Genomic DNA, 19,717 nt, shown 5'->3' on the forward strand with positions numbered 1-19,717 from the left:
TTCTTTTCTGTTCTATTAAACTGTTCTTATCTCAACCCGTGGATTTGCTTCTTTTCCCGATTTTCTCCCCCATCCCACTGGGTGGGGGGGGAGTGAGTGAGCGGCTGCGTGGTGCTTAGTTGCTGGCTGGGGTTAAACCACGACACATCCCCATCCTTGTCCCCGTCCCCATCCTCATCTCTGTCCCCATCCCCACCGTCGTCCCCGTCCCCACCCTCGTCCCCATCCCCATCCTCATCCTCATCCTCATCCCCGTCCTCATCCTCGTCCCCATCCTCATCCCTGTCCCCGTCCTCGTCCTGGTCCTCATCCCCGTCCCCGTCCCCGTCCCCACCCCACCCCACCCCACCCCACCCACCCCGGCCCCACCCCACCGGGCCCCACCCCCGCCCCTCCCTCTCCCGCCCCCGCCCCCGGGTGTGGCCGCCGCCGGCGGGGGCCGGGCGGGGGGCGGTGGCGGCTGGGGGGGGGGGGGCGCCGCTTTTGTCCGCCCCGGGGACCGCTCCGCTCCTCTCCTCCGCATCCCTCCGCATCCCTCCGCATCCCTCCTCCGCGCCCCCCCCGCCATGGCCGCCCCCCGCCCGGCGCACGGCTGCGGCAGCGGCGCGCTGCTGGGTCGCTTCGGCGTGTTGCTGCAGGCGCTGCTGGCTCTCTGCGCCTTCAGCACCCTCATGTGTGAGTACCGGGGGGGGGGCTCAGCCGGGATCGTACCCCCCCCTGCCCCGCGGTGGGTGGCCGGTGAGGGCTGGGGGGGGGGGGGGTACCCCTTTATTTATAACGAGCATCAAGTTTTGCGGTATCTACCTGTAGGATTTAAAGCGGTGGTTTGTAACAGCCGGCAGTTAAGGTGCTTGTTCTTAAAAACTCTTGTTTCCAGCCTTAATCTGATGGTAATGAAGCGCCGCGGACTTGCGGCTATAATCCGGTAAAATTGGCTCCGCCTGTATGAGCGATTACTCAGTCGCTTAGAAAATTTTAATGAAGCGTGAAAACTAATGGTGTGACCCCATGATTTACAAGGAAGAAGCTAACAAAAAAATAGGGCGGGTGTCCGATGCGATGCTGCTTGGTTAGAGTAATAGTGCCCCTAATTGCATTGTGATGTTATTTTGTTCAACTTTGCTCAAACTGTAAAGTTTTAGGGCTCCAGAGGCTGGGGAAGGAGGTTACCGAGAGAATGCGTTTTGCCGATTACTGCGGAGGGGTGGCAGTGAGAGAAAGCAGCAAAGTAGCTAGAAAAGGTGGAGAACACTAATACTAAAAGACTCGAGAAAATTTACTGTTGTTTTGTGCTGCAGCTGCGTTTTACTCAGAGCAACATGTGCGTTGCTCTTCTTTTGGGTTAAGTGCTTTAACACACGTTGAATAACGTGCCAGAACTTGATCTGTTTTCCTTCTTTAAAAGCCTGCGGTGACGGTGAGCTAAAACTTCCAAGTTTTCTGGCTAAGTAGCCACAGATTTTGAGGCTCGCTTGCCCCTCTCTGCCTTCTGGAAACCACTTTCAAAGGCTCTGGCGCTGCAGTTAACACCAAGCTGCCAGGGAAAACTGCGACAAGTTCTTCCTGTGGTAACTGATAGCTTTTTCCAGCTGGAATAGCGCAGTTGCAACACTTCACTGCTTGTGTTTCACCCGGTATTGACAGCAAGAATAGATTAATTTTGTGCGTCTGTTGCCCTTAGTGAAGTGCGCATGTGGGTTAATTGTCCCGTAAACTCCATGGGGTGTCCCATAAAATCAAGGACATCAGTTAGTCACATTGAAATATTCCTGTGGATGAAGGCTACGTAACCGGTGCTAGCAAATCACCAACCCTGGGCTAACTGTTGCCCTCCCACTGGTGCAAGGGCTAATATTTCCTTGAAAGTTAACAACCCCTTGGTTAATGAGGAGAAACTGAAAGCCGATCCTACGCGGTTTCATTGTGAATCCGCTCAATGACTAAAGCGGTGAAGGAAACTGCTGGCTGAGACCCCAAAAGCAGATGTGTTTACAGCCCTGGGATCTCAACCGCAGCACCTCCTCTGGCCGCAGCTGGGCTGGTGGTCCCTAATTCACCCCAGCTGTTTCTTATCTCTGCCCCCATTCACACACTCCCAGCTGGAGGCTCTCTCAGATCTGCTGTTGGGGCTGTTTGTATGCAGACTTCTAACCCAGCATGGTTGTAGTGGGCTTACCGACGACTTTACGTTAGGCAATAACTTGTTCTGAAGCAGCTTTGGGGCTCTTCAGATGGTCACTTCAGTTGGCAGCCTCCTGGGGAGGAAAAGGTTCCAGCAGCTGGGAGGTATGGGAACCTCTTGAGCTGGTGGTGATATGTGTGCACAGTGAAAAAGGTTCCTGGGAACCTTGACCTTCATCCAGCCCAGCATCAAGCTGGGCAGTCCCAGCTGGATGACTACCTCATCTAGACCTTGGGGTGCTACTGTCACTGGAGTCGGCATCAGCCCGTCTTTGATACTTCTTCCTTCAGTACTGTGACATTCCTGGGTGTGTATTTCTGTCACTTGAATGTCTGTGATTTCTGTTTAATGGGATGTTACAGGCCAGCTTGCTCAGTCTTACAGGTCAATGAGTAGAAATTCAATTGCTATCTGAACCCAAGCCAATGCCTTTTGCATTCCTTCTACTTTAAAGTACCAGTTCAGCTTAGCTATAGGAGCATCTGAATTCGAATAGATCAGATTTCCAAATTGTGCAGATGCTGTTCAGAGCGCTTAAAAACATCTAGAAGGAGCTTGGACTAACAATAGCGTGGTGTTTTGCAGGTGCGTGCGCATGGGATGTGCTCGCAGAGTATATACGTCCACAGTAAGGGTCCCAAGCATGGCCTGCTGCAGGAAGGATAAATTTATACGTTGTTATCAGAAGAGTTTGCGTCCTTGAATTTCTGTCTCTTGGGGCTGTGGAAAGACTGTCTCCTGCCAACCTGGTAGGAGAATCCAACGGAGGAGGAAGTCGGTCTTGCACGACTGTCTGAATTGATGCTCTGGGTCTGGGTTGTAGGAAGCACAGCTCCTATGCAATCCTGGAAGAGAATATAGCGGCAAAATAGAGCTGGCACCTATTGTTTCAAGTTTTATTGCAACAGCCCACTGGGTTTCCTGAGGGCAGTTTAGCCTGTTGCAAAGGTCAATTTAGAGCAAAAGCTCTTGGGCAGCAGAGGGAGTACTTGTTTCTCTGTAATGGGATGAGTGGGATGGTTGCTCCCCGTTGCTCCAGGGTACATGAAAGGGGTCCTTCGTGTGGTGAAAACAGGACCCAGAAGTAAACGATGCCCAGCCTTGGTGGGGAATCAGGGAAGCTGTTTAGTGTGGTTATATTAGTCTGACTAACTACCATGAGCACTAGTGATGACAGAGTTCCTCTGAGCCTACAAACAGTCTCTTGCTTTTCCAGCAAGAAGGTCTTTAAGCTTGTAGTCAAGCCTAATTCCAATATGGTTGCAGGCTTGCTCCATTTGGTAATCAAATGAAAATGAGTTGCTATCCTTCCCGCCCGCCTGTGGTGGCTTTGGAGGCACTTTGGCTGTAAGGACACTTGCTATGAGAACTAAGGCACAAACATTTGAAAGAAGAGGCAGTAAAGCCTAGCAGCTGCGTGTGTGTGGCAATCCAGTTCCCTGTGTAAGAACTTGCCCGTAGGGAGGTCATGACATGAAGGAGTGTGGATAATTATGCAATCCCATCTTTGCCTTGATCATCACTCAGCTGAGTGGAGAAAGCATGTTGCAGTTATCTCAGCTGCGGATGCTGGGTGTGATTTGGGGGTTGAGTCCCTGCAGCTGGTGCTATTTGTTTAAACCTTTTTTTGAGGAAGGGGCTGTAGACTAGCAAAAGTTGTTCAGGTTTGCACCCTGGACAGCAAAACCCTTTGAAATGAGGGGAGATCTTGCGTAGGAATTTTTGCTATAGCCGCCTTCGTGGATTAACTGGAGTGCAAGAGAAACAGATTTGGGGAGTTAAAGGATCTTTTTCTCCATTGCGAATGGAAAAACCTTTCCTTGGAGCTGGTACACTTGTGTTCTACCCCACCACAAACAGTGTGGAGGACATCTAAGAACATTTATTTCTCTTCCAACTTCCTCTCTTCCTGAGACTGTCTTGGCAGCCCTCTGTGCTCCTAAATGAGGGTTAGTAGCCCTTGTGCTGCAGGTGTCAAAATACACTTGGCTCTTGGAGAGAGTTCGTGCTGCCAGGCAGGGAGAGCTGTACTAGGCTGAGCTCCATAGCCCTCTTCGCACAGTGAAACCTGGTTTTCAGCTTGACTTTTGAAAATGTCTTGATCCTGCCTCATGTGACAGCATTGTCCCTTTATCTCCTCTTGCACATAGCTGCTGGATGCATTCTTCCAGCACATCTTGCCTTGAGCTTAGTCTAAGAAGGCAGAGCTGTTTGCGGTAGGGACCCAGGTGCTGACTCCCCAGGCAGGGCCTGATGATGGAGGTGCTCTGCTAGCAGCTAGCGTGGTGTTTTACACACTGGGCCAAATATCTTGTCCTGAGGCAAGACCACGGAATAGGAGTTTGCCGAACTGACTGTAAAAGAAGCAGTGGCTCTTGACTGTGGTAGGAAACTGCTGGTAAAGAATGTAAGAAGTATCCCCTTGCTCTATGGTCTGTGTTTTCCTGGTCCCTGTGGACTTACCAGTTGACCTTCCAGTGCATTTTACTCCAGGATGGTGGGCAATTGGTTAGTGAAAATGGGAAACAGGATCCTAGTGTATGGAAGTGTCTGAACTTCGAGGGGGACTAGTGGAAGCCGTGGTACTCGTCTCCATCAGATAAATCAAACTTAAGCAACCTTTTGTGACTTTTTAGTAGGCCAAGGGGTAATCGTTTTAAACTAAAGGAGTGCAGATTTAGACTAGATATAAGGAAGAAATTTTTTACGATGAGGGTGGTGAAACTCTGGCACGGGTTGCCCAGAGAGGTGGTTGATGCCCCATCCCTGGAAACATTCAAGGTCAGGTTGGACTGGGCTCTGAGCAACCTGATCTAGTTGGAGATGTCCCTGCTTATGGCAGGGGGGTTGGACTAGATGACCTTTAAAGGTCCCTTCCAACCCAAACCATTCTGTGATCCTGCCCCAGTGCTAAGTTCACTCTTGTTGCTATATATACTTTGAGTTGCAGCACTGTTGCTGTGCTTCAAAATTGTCTTGAGTGCTTTCTATGTGTGTCTTGGCTTTTACCCTGAAAATCTCTCATAAGGGTGTGTGGAAGTGTGAGTCATGTCACGAAAGAGAAGAAATAAAAGATAGATCACTTGATTTGTCCAGACTTCCATTCTGGTTTGAAATAAATTTGCCCAGGACACAAGAGCATTACAGGCTTACTGTGCCCAAGACAGGCTCTGCTGATTTGCTTCCTCCAATACAAGTGCATAACTGTGTTTGATTTTGATTATTCACACACACATGTATATTTAAATGGGAACTTCACCACTGCAGATGCTTTTCCCTCTAGGGGAAAACAAAACCACAAAGGTTAACTGTGTCTCTGGAGATGCAAAGCATGGGGCTTTGCGGACTGTAGTAGTCAATTTACATGTAGGTTTGTGGGTTAAGCAAAAAGCTGCATATGGCAGGACTCTCAAGACGTTTTTCTTCTGCTTCAGTACATCTGAAAACTGGCTGAGCTTGAAAATGTACATTGCGCTTTGTAAGCTGGAAGGTCTGTACAGCACTTGATGTGCTTCATTAAGCTGCATGCAGCTTTCTACAAAGCTTTTGAATGTCAGCTGTTGATTAAGTTGACCTCTTCTTGCAAGTCACCTTTTGAACAGCTAAACAGAGCAGTAAAAGCTGCGTGCTAAGCGAGGACTGTGAGGTTCCTGGTTTCTGAAGGAAAAAAATGGGTTGGATGAGCTGAGAAATGAGCTGGCAAACTAGAACTGCGTGAAAAGTTATCTGTAACCCAAGAGCTGCGAAGCAGCTTGCACCTTGCTGAATTGGCTCTGCAACATGCGGTGAACAGTTGATGTTGTAGGTGACTTTTAACTCTGTACAAGAAACTTTACAGGGAAAACAGTCTTCTGTAATTAAGAGATGGAGCAAGTAAAGCTTTGAGGATTCTGTTAAATTTCCGGCTGTTTGGTTTTTAACAGCATTTGTGAGAAAACTGTATGGCAGATAGACTTTAACCATAACTACGAGCCCAATTGCATCACTTCATTCTTCAGGTATTGTTCTCTTAATGATCTCAGATCTTATGGTCTTGAGATAAAGCATTCTTTGTCTAAACCCCGTTTTTCAAGGGACTGACTTGATATGTAGCGATGCTTTATATGGAAAGAGTCGCTACTGCCTCCCCCAGGACAGAGTTAAATAAAACACTCTGCATTTGAGCTGGAGCCCAGCCCGAATCCAGGTCTCCTATGACATCTACCGTGCCATTAAATAATGTGCCCTGTTCTCAATGTGCAAAGCCTGACTGGTGCTTGTTATCTCAAAGCTATGGTTTATGACCACCTGGCACTTGGCTATAATGACAGCGGTAAAAATCCACGTAGAAATAAGACACACAGGGTAGAGCTTAAAACCGAGGACCGTACCGAAGTACTATGTGGCCTTCATCTGGGCAGTTAGGGTCCCCAGATGGATGAATGTTCCAGCTGAGGCTCTTGATATGTCTCTGCAGGGTGGATGATGGGGAGGTGGTGCTGCTCGGTGGGTTCCAGCGCTACCCCTGCACTAGACCTGCAGATGACTCTGGATTTGTATGGGGAATAGGAATCGATGGGATAAACAATGTCAGCAGCAACACAAGAAAGGGAAGAGGAGCAGCTATTACGTGAGATCTCGAGGATGCTCCTCTTGCAAGTCAGAGCACTCTAACCCAGTATAAACTCTTACCTGAAAGGTGCTGTAGAGTAGCCCAGCAATAGCTGGATATCTTCAGTAGGAGCTAGTTCAAACTATATACTTCCCTGCTGCCTGAGGTCTTGCAGACCCAGAGATAACCTAGAACATATCCTCCGTTCCTAGCCCTTCCTTAAAGTATCCCCTCTGCCAGTTTTGCTACAGGTGTTTACATTCTTGAAGCATTGGTGCAAGCATATTTGGGAGGGACTGGCTAAATACATCTAGTGCGGACTAGAGGGTGTAAGTCAGTAGCAATCTGTCTCATTAAACCACTGGTAGGACTTCTGCTGCTCCCTGAACTGATGGAGGGTGTGCGTTTTGAGCCTTTCCAGCTTGGGTGTGCTTTTATCTCGCAAGCAGCGTGTCGGCTGCGAACAGCGGCTGCTGCTTCCTCCCATTGTGTCTCAGGTCGAGCTGTCGGAGTAGCTGCATGCCAGGCTAAGAATAGTGCCAGACCCCAGGGTTTTGGCCTCTGTATCCTGTATGTTGGCTTCTTTCCTGCCTGGGGCTTGGAAAAAGCCTGGGAAAGGGTGTGTGCTTCAAAATAGGGTGAAATGTGTTATTGGAGACTATACTGCCTATAAATAACGTGGAGGTTGGGCAGGGGAAGAGCTGCTGTTTCCTCCCTGGTACAGTGGCTCTGAGTCCTCTTCTGCAAAGGCCAGAAATAAAATCCCGACCCACTTGCTAGTGTGACGTTGTCCCAGAGGTGGCCTTTACAGTAGGCAATTTAGCTAGCCCCTCTCTTAAAAGGAGGTGACGGCGTAACCAGTTCCGGGCATTGCAGCCTTTATTTTTGGTGGACCATTCACAATTTTAGTGCATTAACGCTGCAGTGCTTTCTCTGAGTACTTCTAATATCAGGTTCATTTTTAGTATTCATCCTCCGGGGCATGTCGCTGAGCTCGGTGGGGTCAGGCTTGCACCTCCTGTAAATCAAGTCCTAAAAGCTTTATCTGTTGAGTCGACATCTCCCTTCCAAACCTCAACTTTTGAATCCTTTGGTTGATTGCAGTAAGATTTATCAAGGATATGGTCTGACTTGCAGTCAAGCATACCTAAGCTTCTCCTAGGGAAATAAGTTTTCCCCCTTTAATTTTGTAGAAAACTGACTTAGGAGTCTGTTTCGCTAATCAGCAGCTAGTTGCTACTGCAGCTAATTCTGCCTAAATTAGGGGGTTTATTTCCAAGAGAGGTAAAAGGCACTTGTGCTGATGCACACATCTGCAGTGGAGCTGCCTGAATACAGTATGGGGTCCATGGGGGATGCAGGGAGGATGTTAGACGCGGGAGAGCTCCACCATGAATGGGGTGAGGAACAGCACGAGGGAATTGGGTGGTTGCTGCTGTCCTTGTCTTAATTGATTATAATAACTGGAGAATTTGTTTAAAAAACAGAAGTAGACTGTGGACAGCATTGCTGCAGACTTGGGTAACTCCAGGGAACTGTATGTGTCTATGGCAGGCAGGCAAAGCTGTCCCCTTTCTACTGCATCAAGAAAACACCATAATAAATGTCTACATCTTACTACTCTGGAGGGAAAAAAAAAAAAAGCGAGGATAGCTGTCATTGAGCTTTTCTCTTCTAGTTTTCTGACTATTTACATATCCCAACCTTTTTTTTTTTTTTTTTTTTACATTTCATGGGTTCTTATTCAGATGGCCAACCTCCCCCCAGCCTGGTGGTCCCGAGGGAATTTCAAGTGTGTGTGATCTTTATTGTCCTTGACTGAAGAGGAAGGGCCTGGGAGTATTTTGTTTCCTGCCCTGCCCTTTCTCAGCCATGGGCAGGGTATGTCACTCAAACCGTCACTCATCTTCCTTCCCTTTTGGTTTAATTTCATGGCTTTTTGTCTGCAGTAACTGGAGCCAAGTAGGTGGAGAGAGGTAACTTAGGAGGACAGCAAATCAAGAAGGCCTGCTGTCATCTCAGTGGTGCTTTGCTCCTGATTAATGGGATAGACCTGGGTTCCCGTGTCCTGACTCTTCTAGGAGCATCTTCTTCCCACCTGCCCAGCCTTTTCCTGGGATGCTTTGGACCATGTGGCAAGTCTAAATGCTCACACAGCACTGCACGTCCACGCTGTAGCACGGCTGTGTGCCTTGGAGCTGCCTGTATGCTTCAGGTTGGGACTTCACGAGGCTTCCTTTCGTTGTTCTTGAGGACTGCCTTTAAAGCCTTTCTGAAGGAAATGCATTTCTACCGTGTGGGCTATTTTATTGTTGACATCCACATACTTTACTGTTAATTGACATTGAAATGGAATAATTCAGGATCAGATTGAAATAGGTTTAGTGCAGGGTTGCGTCCTGCAGGAAGAACCTGGACAAGCAGTCTCCATCTTCCTCTGTTTAGCAGCTTGTTTTTTCATGGTGCTTGCTGTAGCACCCTGCTCTGTTACAAGGACCCGCAGCCATGAACGTGGCGTTTTCAGCTTTATTTCACCCAGCATCTCCGATCAACCTGTGGCGTCTCTGCAGCAGCAGTACGCACCACGGGGTGGTTTTGTGCTGTCAGAGAGGTAGTTGACTTGACACAACTCCCACGCTTGCTGCTCTTCAGAACACAACTAGCTCTGCTCTGTGATAAAAGGGACAACTCAGTAGGCCATTGACACTAGCTAGGACTTGCCTTAAACATGCTGCAAACATCCAGACTTTACACCGCCAGTGAAAATGTGAGTTGAGGCTGATTTCTCAAGCTGCCCCGCTTGAGGTTAACCCTGGAGCAATTGTTCCCAACCTGCATTCAGCTTTGAGGTTCATTGCTGCTTTTAGACTTCAGAGATTTGTCTGAAAGCTTGCCTGTACTTCCACTGGTGTTTTCTTCCCATTAGAAAGACTGGAGTGGGGAGTGGAATCTAAAGGTTCCTGTGGATTGTACTTGTTTCATTTGTTAGTAGGACCAGTTTCTTATTTAGCGATGGTGTGAAGAGGCATGAAGTGAGATCGGCAGTCCTTTCTGTGTGTGTATAGCATGCTTGCAGAGACTTAAAAAGCAGTGACTAGCATGTGGGTCTGAGGAGCAAACGCGTGCCAGAAAGCTGGGGGACCTGCGCTTTCCTGGCCTGTGGTGTGGTCCAGAGTGCTGCCCTAACTGAGCTTGCAGGTATCCGGCAGTTTGGGAAGATCACTTGGCTACAGAGATGCGCAGTAACACTGCTTCCTTGCAAAAGCCAGCTCACTTTACAAATGGGCAAAGCTGACAAGGCAAGCAGAGTTAAAATAATCTATGCTGTGGTTGGTAGCGCTGTTGGGAAGACAAATTCCTGGTGTAGACCCAGTATGTGCTAGTCTCATTTTTAATCTAGTTGGATGGGGGTTCTTTCCTATCTTGTGCAGCTCTGTGTGCACTAAACTAAATTTTTAATTGGTTATAGGTGCTAGAACTTAAATATCACGTATTTCTTGTTTGCTTGATGCACGCATAAGCGTGCACAACTTTTCTTAAAATAAATCTTAAGGGTGGCCTGATCTGTCTGAGCCATGGTAGCAAACCCTTGCCTACAGCCGGTGGAAAGCTGAGTTGACCCCAGTGAGTGAAGACATGTTTTGAGAAGGGCAAAGGAGACTTCAGCCTTTTTCCAACCCCATCCAGCTGAGCCTGTGGCTGTGCATGCCATGGCTTGGCTCTCGGCAGGGCTTGGAAGAGGAGAGGGACACTTTGCAGTTGCTGCTCAGCCTGTTGCTCCAGAGCCCTACTGTGTTCCCAAAACACAACAGAAGCAGTGCTGCTTCAAAGAGGGTTTCATCAGCTCCTTGAGTTTTCAAAGGCCTGTTGCTACTTTTATGTGGATTTAGCATCACCCCTAACCTCTGGGTCACAGCTACCAAACAACTCTGCTGCCTCTTTAAGCTCTGGTAATCTTGGCTGGATTTCTGGTTTAATTTGGAGACAGCCTGCTGCAGCTCTGCACAGTAAATGCCCTATTAAGCAGTTAATTATTTCTCTATAATACTAGCTTTTATCTTTAATACAACAGTTTTACTGTCTCTGATAATTACACAGTCTCGGATAACTCTCTTAAATCTAATGAGGCATGACAAGCTGTGTTCAACAAGGCACCACACCATTAACTTCTTACCTCTTACTTGTCATCTTATCACACTGAATTACTGTATTTCTAGCCTGAGTGGCTGTGGATACATAACATGTCACTTCTCATTAAGACAATAATGAAAATCATCCCTGGTGCTCTCACGGTCAGGCTAGTGGTCAGCTGGCTGACCTGGTGGCCTGCAGACCCTTCCCAGCAGCTTCTCTGCAGCATCATGCTCTGCCCTGTGAGCTGAGCAAGCTTGTTAAGGTTCGGTTTAAATACTTCTGGCCACTCAAAACAGCTCGCCTGGTCCGTGGGTCTCTTGCTTGTGGGTGGGTGAAATGCAAATGGCCCTTTGAAGGGTATCAGTGATGATAGACCTTGTTTGTGCTGATGGAAGTCATTGCTGCAGGGATATCTCGTGGTGCGATTCAGCTGGATAAGGGAAACCAGGTGGTTTTTTTCTGGAGGGGGATAGGACACAAACGGCTGCAGCAGTGCCTAGTGTAACTTGATGTGGCTGCTGCTTTGTTACTCATTAATGGCAATAGTAGATCAGGTCATTGGAGTGCTGGTCTTCTGTGGATTTCAGCGTGGCACCGAAAACCCTGCACGTGCCTGACTGAAGCCCTGGGGTTAGGGGGATTGTTTTTTCATATATCGCCCTGTCACCCTGCCAGTATAAGAAGTACAAAGTTTTACTTCTGAAACGTCAAGGCTCCTGGCAGGGAAGCTCCTGCACCCTTCCAGGCTGGACCAGGGAGGCATTTCCCAGGGGAATGAGCCCAGGCTGGACCAGGAAGGCATTTCCCAGGGGAATGAGCCCAGGCTGTCCCTTGGGGCAGAGGGGAGGGCTCCAGCTGGCAGGCTGGGTGCTCAAGCACAGCTGGACTGAACAGATCAGTTAATTACCATCTAGATGCAGAACAGCAAAGAGCCCTTTATTTGGAAATTGTCTGTACCCAGCTAATGTTTTGGTGCTTCTTCCCAGCCTTTCCTGAGCCTGCCACTGACTCTGCTTTTGGAGGTGGGTTTGCTTTCTGGTACATGGACCCTGTATGAGTTGTGATGTTAAAGCTGTGTATTTCCCCACCGAGTAGGGGAGGAAAAAGTTTCAGGTTATACCCACAGGGAATCTGAATGACTCAGGTTATTTTATGGGATGCCCATGGGACCAGCTACTGTGGTGTGCCTATATTAGATCAGTTCCTGGCTCTAAAAGGGCAGTTTTTACTTGGACAGAAGCTGTTAGCTTCTCCACAGTTTCATTATCTGAAAGACTAACCAGTGCGTGGAGTGCAAATCTGGAAAGAGAACTGGATACCAAGTTGTCTTTTAAAATGGTGCTGGCCTTAACGGCAGTGTTAGTGATCTAAAATGCACGAGAGGTGTTGCTTGTGCCCTGTTCCTCCTACAGGCAGTAAGGAAACTCATGTCTAGAAAAGTGCATCTCCTTACCCCACTGGAGAGCAGGCAGAAGCATTTGGCTCCAATGTCCCTGCTTTCATCTGTGGCACTCTGGGGCCCTGTCTTCATATCCCCTGGGAAGCGTCCTCATGTGCCAAGAACTGTCAGCAGTGGAAAAAGTCCCTTTGGTTGTAAATTTGACGGCAGTGGCTGATTACATGTAGCTGGGTGGGCAGGAGGGGGGGATGAAGAAAGAATAGCTGCGACAAGTGGGCTGGTGTGTGTCTGTTCTGGCTTTTGGTTGCTTTTTGAAGGAGCAGAGTAGGTTACAGGGCTCCCAAGGGTGAAGACTTAAGTGATGATAAAATAGATGAACGGATGGTCTGTTTGGGCTTCTGCAGTCTGCATACTCTGCAGTACTCATTGCAGTGATCTGCCCAGTATCGGGCGCAGCTGGGATGTATAGAAGGATTTGGTGATTAATGCTTACAATATGTACTCTTGGAGTGGTTTCTCTAACAGGGTCATACGTTGCACATTGATTCATACTCATGTGTCCCGCTGCTTTCAGGCTCTTGGTTTCACTAGATGGCACCACCAAGCAGCCGCTCTGCTCGCATCCCCAGCTGCACTGCCAGCAGTTAGAGAGGATGCGCTGAATTTATTATTTTTTTTCCATTTCCCTCAAAAATGTCACAGCTCATTATTTTTAACTCTGCATCTTGTTCAAGCTGGCAGCGTGTTTGGGAACTGATTGTGGCAGATTTAACCCGCTGTCCATCTTGAGCTCGTTAGTGCTGGTGAGGAGGAGAGTGGTTCCAGCAGCCAAGGCGAGGTCGGGGATCTGGACCCTCTGTGTCTCCCTGAGGTTTGGAGGCAGCGTGCTTGGGGCAGCAGCTGTAATGATGATGTCTCTAGTTCTAGATGTAGCTATTAGCAACCTTACCACAAAGCAAGACAGTGCCACTGAATGCCCTTTGCTTTTGGTTTGTTTGTTGTTTTTTTTTTTTTTTTCCCTCTAATTAATAAATCTAATGTAGTGGAAAAGCCTCTTCCAGGTCTCCTTGTTCCAGAGCATTGGTACATGTGGGTTTAAAGGGAGAAGAGTTGCCCTGGTAGCTGGTATTTTCTAAAATGGGCTTCTAGCTGGAGCGACAGCAAAACAGTCAAAAATTACTTCTGCATGGGATGTGGTACTTGGTACTTTTCCATTAGCAGCTCCTATTTGTGCATGTAAAAGCTGGTTGAACCCGAGGAGAGCATCACATCTCTGTGACAAACTAACTGGGACCCTCTGAGATGCTTCTGCAATGCTCAGACCCCGCTCTGAGTAAAACTAGGTAAAAATCCAACTTGCTGTTATCTCCAGGTAGTAACTAGAGAAAACTCAGAGCAGCAACTGCAAGAGACAGCACCAGAGAACTCCTCCTTAGAGGAGGACAGATGTGAAGGACTGCAAGGAGCAAACTCTTCTATGGCCAGAGGGGCTTCATTTAAAGAATCATAGAATGGTTTGGGTTGGAAGGGACCTTTTAAAGGTCATCTAGTCCAACCCTCCTGCAATGGGCAGAGACATCTTTGACTAGGTCAGGTTGCTCGAAGCCCTGTCCAACCTGACCTTGAATGTTTTCAAGGAAGGTAGAGTTTCTTCAGATATTTTTTTTCAGGGCATGCGGTTGGTGGTACTGAAGCCGTGTGTCTCGGACTACTGTTCCACAGTGGTAGCCAGTGGGAATGCAAAATATTGTGTAATGAAATAATGTTTTAGTACTAGCTGGTGCAAGCGTGGAGCCATGCCAGCTTGCGGGGTTTTGGGGGTTGGCACTGGTACCTCTATGCTGGAGATGTAGGCAAGGTCCTGCTTCCTCAAAGGTCCTCTGGTCCTGTTAGCTATAAGGAGGAGATGCCTTTATTGTGCTGCTGTGACTCAAAAGCTAAACAGACTCAGGCCATTACATTTTGCTGTCGCTACCATAATTTCAGGTTGCCTGGAAGAATTATTAGGGCTGATAGGTAGTAATGAACCCTCCCTAGCTTCCCTTAGGTCACTTCCCAGGGCATGAAAATGCTGCTGCTGAAGGATGCCAGAAGCACACACCTACCTCCCAAACACCTCTGCTGTTCATCCTTCTGACCTGTGGGTGCATGCGTTGTTTCTGGTTAGTTTGGAGCCAGGCCCTTCGGCTTGGCTCAGCTTTAGACTGGCAAATGCTGAGGGTCCTCCAGATTTTTTTGACTACTTTTGCATTGAAGATTGGCACAGACCGCACATGTGTATCTGTGCAGTTCTGCTGGTTAATGTAACCTTTCTGATTTTCTTTGCAGTAAAACGATTTAGGGAACCAGAGGAAGAGAGGCGTCCCTGGAGGATATGGTGAGATTTTTAATTTGGAGCTTGAAAAGACCATGTAAATGTAATATTATTTTCTCTTATACTAACAGTCTTCTAGGCCCTCTGAATATCCTGCATGGTATTTAGTCATTAAGTGAAATGCTCTGCTGACGCTTCCCAAGGAAACCTCCATAAAGTAGCTAGTGCTCCCTAGAAGTAAAATTCCCTGCCTAGCTCCTCCAGAAAAGCTGGTTTTTACTGTAGGTGACTGAACTGAGAGGTTATGGTCCCCTCTAATCTGCTGGCATCCCTGCACATGGGCTCTCTCCCAGACAGGGTCAAGTTTTGTTCTTAAATTTGATTAATCACTTTGGTGTCTCCTGACCAAGCTCAGGCATAGGCCAGGCAACATGTTTGGCCGTGCGTTGGTATAAGGTAGCCGGGTATTGCTGTCAGCTTTGGACACCTCTACAAAGCATCTCTTTATTGTAGGATTTACAGGCTGCCAAGAGGCGGGCATATGGTTGGGGTCAGCTTATGGTCGGGCTGGCTGGGCAGCATGGAGCTACCCGCTAACGTTAGTGGTGAAAAGCCTGTCGGTCTCCTCAGTTTTGTTTCTTCCTCTAAAATAATTTGGGAACTCTATCCAGTTCCCTGTGGATGGGTGCAAAAATTGTAAGTAGCTGAACACCTTCCCTGCACCTACTGCTGGTTGGAGAAACTGAGGCTGGGCTGGGCACTGGAGGGTGAACTGCCCTTTGCTGGAGGCTAAAACTCAGCAGCAGATCTGTGAGACTGAGCTGATATGTGCTGAAGTGGGTTTTTGGTTTGGTTTGGGGTTTTTTTTAAGTATTTGGAGTTGGCCAAACTGCCCCTTTTCACCACGTACAACTTCTTGGGCATCAGGACTGCATCTCGGAGGAAAGCAGATCCGTGCAGTGTTTTTGCTTGGGTGACTGCTCTGTTGCTGGTGCTCCAGGGCATAGATCTTTTTGCCTTTTTTCTCCAGGTTTTATGATACTTCCAAGCAAGCAATAGGTGCCCTCTTCATCCACTTTGCCAATGTTTTTCTGTCGGATCTCACCGAAGAGGATCCCTGCTCTCTGTAAGTACGCAAGGTGCTTGCATTCATGTCCTACATCTGTAAAAGGAAGAAGCAAGCCTCTTGGAAAATGTCATGCACAGTGAAAACTGATGTATTTGAAGTCCTACATGGGGATAAACCACGCTGAACTTATTTTCAGGGTCTGGGTTGTCTTCTGGTCTTTGCAATCTGCTGGTCTGATGGAGATGAAGTAGTGCAGCCATGCTTTTCTGATGATTAAAAGCTCCTTGAAATATACTGGCAAAAAGCTGCAGTAAATAATGCAGCGGTGTCCCATGCAACTGCAACTCTTAAATCTGCCATTTGTTTGCACACCAGACTTTGCAATTTGGCTGGTCTCGGAGCAGTATTGAGAATGCTTTCCTAACTGTGTGGGTGAAGGCCTTTGTCCAACGTAAGGATATTTTTTTGGATATTCAGATGCACCTCCCACATGTATTCCCATAGTCCTGCTGGGGGGCTTTCTAAGCCAGAGTTAGGACTTAATGCAGAAGTGCTACCTGTACTTCAGACCAGCCACTTTGCAGCTACAAATTTAGTTTCAGAATTAACTTTATCTTGTTTTGAGAAACTTTTCTAGGCTCCAAAATGCTGCTGAAAACCTTCTGGCCCATCTCCTTTTTATATATAAAAGTGCTGCACCTTGATATGTTTCTTTAAACAGACACAAGTTTGGCTGGGGCTAAATATAACCTCTGAAATGATTTATCGTTGTTTTTTAAACAGACACTGTTTTAAAATAAACCCTTCTGTGCTTATGCTGTGCCCTTTGGGGTTTTTTTTCTTTTATTCTTAATGTGTATTTTACATTTCCCTGTGCTGCTTGACTTGTCATCCTGAACCAGGCAGCTTAAAACTCTACAGCCCTGTCCCTGGGCTTTGAGGTTCATATACTGTGTCCTGCCCAGTATAAACCACTAGAGCCTCATGTTTGTATCGGAGTACTGTGATTTCAGCAGCTGGAAACTGTATTAAGCTAGCCTGAGCCTTTGGGTGTAGAAAAACTTAATGTCATGTTTTCGAAGTGGATATCAAAAGCAGATTGTTATTTTCAGTGTCTTTATTCGGAGGCAGTATCAAGTTCTGGAAAAGGAAATGTTCATTCCTGTAGCTCTGTGCTTGGTATTTTCTTCATGCTGTAGAAATCTGGCCTGATCTGGCAGAAAGTATTCCAATAATGGAAAACTGGCCAGAAAACATTAGTCTGAATGATATTTTTTTTCTCTGGAGTTCATTAAAATACCAAGCCCTGGATTAGAGCTTGGCCCCGCAATCCCCAGAAGGTCCCTGCAGGTCTCCTGCCTCTGGTTCTTTCTCCAGTGAAGCTGCAGAGCAAACCTGTCGAGCCCAAATCTCCTTGTAGGGATGGGTTCAGCTCTTGGATCTGCAGTGAGGACCCTGAACTGAAGACTTTTGGGGACCCCAGGATGCCTGCTGTTGAGCCAGGGCTTGTCACCTCTCCCAAGACCTTCTGCTTCTCAGTCTGTGTCTCTGCTCGTAGGAGCCTCTTGCAGCTGCTCAGTAAAATGGACTTTTTTGTCTCTTCTGCATAGCTTGCAGAGCGGCTGTGGTGTCTAAGAAGCTTCCATTTTCTTGTATGAAATTCCAGAAATGTTTGGTTCTGTTTCCCTGAAACTTGGGGTTTCATCCTAATAAGAACACAAGATGCTACAAATGGAAAGCCTCCTTTTTGGGGGGTAAATCTTAAGCAAGGCTAGCCCAGGAAGTATTTAATGCTATATGAATAAATGAGCAATGCCAGAGAGTTGGCAGAGCCTGCTCCCTTCTCTGCTGAACAGGCTTTTAAACTAAGGAATTGCTGGTAAGGCTATAGGAAAATCCAATAAAAGAGAAAGGAAGTGAGCTTGGACTATTAAGTGGGGATTTTTTTTAAATCTTGGGGTTTTTTTAATGGATTCCCATATTGAAATAAAAGATTTTGAATAAGATTTAAGAACACAGCTGAAACCTGAATTTTCCTCTGCTCTTAGCTACCTTATTAATTTCATCCTTGATGCCACGCTGGGGATGCTGCTGATCTGGCTTGGCGTGAAAGTTGTCTCCTGGATCGTGCAGCATAAGAAGTACACGTACCTGGTCTTCGGAGAATATGGTAGGTGCCAACCTCTCCGCACAAAAGCGGCTTCTTTGCTCCCAGCTATGAACAGGGAGAAGGAAATGGTAGAAATTACAGTTTGGGGATAAAACACGTGAGCAGCCTGCTTCTGTTATCCCTTCTCCAAGGAGCTCGCAGCGTGGTCGTGATCGGTGTGTTAAATGCTGGGACATCACTAGGTCGCGGGTAACTCTGCTGCCTTGCCAAGCACCCTTGAGCGTAGCGGGTTGGTGATGAAAGGCTGAACGTTTCCTTGGGCAGATAATATACCCCCAGGACATGTATATGGTAAATTAAGGTGTTTGGGTGTGGCGGGTGGTGACTTTTGTAGGGTTCTTTTGGTTTTTTTCGTAGCCTCTCAGTTCAAAACATGGAGCTGTGCTTGCATTTGCCTTGAGGCGTAATAGGCATCAGCAGGACATAGCCTGGCCCCAAAGCTGAGCTCTCAAATGACTTGGGGAAGGGGTGTGGAGGTGCCAGCTGGTTTAAAAAAAAAAAAAAAAAAAAAAAAAAAAAAAAAAAAAAAAAAAAAAAACAAAAAAAAAACCCCAACAACAAAAACCACGACCCCCCTCAATTTTAAGCATGCCTGAACCTGGCCTCTCTCTTCGATTCCTGCCTTGAGTTGGAGAAAAGGAGTTTCCGAAAAGCTTTTCTCAGCCAGCCCCACTAGAGGGTAGCACTTCTCTTCAGAAAGAGCAGAGCCAGCTTCCAGGAGAGCAGTGCTGCTCTGTGGCTGCAGGGAAGGGAAAAATTAACCCTTTGCCTATTTCAGGTTGTATCTAATATAAAGACGAAGTCAGTCTTACTTTAGAAAACACATCCTAGTCCTACCAATCACGTTCCCACCTTTAAGACCTTAATCATTAAGTCTATTCTGAAGGTCGTCTCATTCCTTTGTATTCTTAGTAGCTGCTCTGATAACCGAGCTGGTGAAACTTGGACCAAAGTAGGATTAGTGTGGAGACCCCACTGGCTTGTGAGCTCTTACTCAGGCTCACGTTCAGCCTGTGTAAATGGGTCATGGCACAGGATGAAGGGGATGGTTGAGTTTGTGAGACAGCAAACGGATGGGTTGAAATGATGGGACATGGCAGGGCTGACTCTCATCAAACCTGAGAGCGGCTTTAGAGGCTGCAGTGGTCTCCAGAGCAGGTTCAGCACCCTGACACCATGTATTTGGTGGGGACTATGTGTTTTTTTTTCCTAATGGCTCTTTCTCAAAATGCTGAGGAGCCACAGAGTGCTGAAGTCATTCAGATGAGACAGCAGAGAAATCCAGATATTCTTGGTTCGGGGACTGGCATTTTTTTCCCCCTTTGAGCAACAAGGACTCAAAGCCCAGCCACAGTCATCCCAGGGCACAGCGTCAGCTTCACATGCCACATCTGCAGTTGAGCAGAAGCAAGGAAATGTTGAAGTGTATTGACAGCTTGCTTTAACCTTGCAGAGCAGTAATGAACTTCCATTGAGCTGTAGCTGGCCCCTCATGAAGGCTGGCTTAGACTACAGAAACAGTTCACTCCTCTGAGGAAATCTTGCTTTCATTAATAATAAAAAAAAAGTTTCTGCTGTTGCTTGAATTTAGGTCTTGAATGGGGGATTAAATATCTCATCCACCGAGCGCTGCTCTTGGTGCAGGTCTCTGGCCAGAGTGACCACAATGGAAAAGTTAGGTGGAAGTCAAGTGGCGTGTCCAATGCAATCCTGCTGTAGGGCTAGGGAAGGAAAACACTGCTATCCTCATCTCAGATGTTAAGTAACTTCCAAAATCATTTGGAAGATGCTAGTAAACTTTGTACAGTTTAATACAGGCTCCAGAAATATGATTTGTTTTCTAGTCTAATTGCTGTAC

At 47.3% G+C, this 19,717-nt stretch overlaps 1 protein-coding gene across 2 annotated transcripts in view; it reads left to right on the plus strand.

Moving 5' to 3' along the window:
• Positions 1-523: 523 nt before the first annotated feature.
• The window catches only part of LOC115341995 (store-operated calcium entry regulator STIMATE-like), a 38,483-nt gene continuing 19,289 nt past the window's right edge, over positions 524-19,717 (plus strand). For both annotated transcript variants that reach the window (XR_005932499.1, XM_030015716.1), the window contains exons 1-4: positions 524-675; positions 14,635-14,683; positions 15,651-15,746; positions 17,738-17,859. Coding sequence is in view for 1 of the 2 variants with exons in the window: in XM_030015716.1 (XP_029871576.1) it covers positions 567-675; positions 14,635-14,683; positions 15,651-15,746; positions 17,738-17,859 (376 nt within the window). In the remaining variant the exon portion in view is untranslated. The remainder of the gene's footprint in view (positions 676-14,634; positions 14,684-15,650; positions 15,747-17,737; positions 17,860-19,717) is intronic.

Source organism: Aquila chrysaetos, chromosome 5 (genome assembly GCF_900496995.4).
Source record: "Aquila chrysaetos chrysaetos chromosome 5, bAquChr1.4, whole genome shotgun sequence".
Lineage (NCBI taxonomy): Eukaryota > Metazoa > Chordata > Aves > Accipitriformes > Accipitridae > Aquila > Aquila chrysaetos.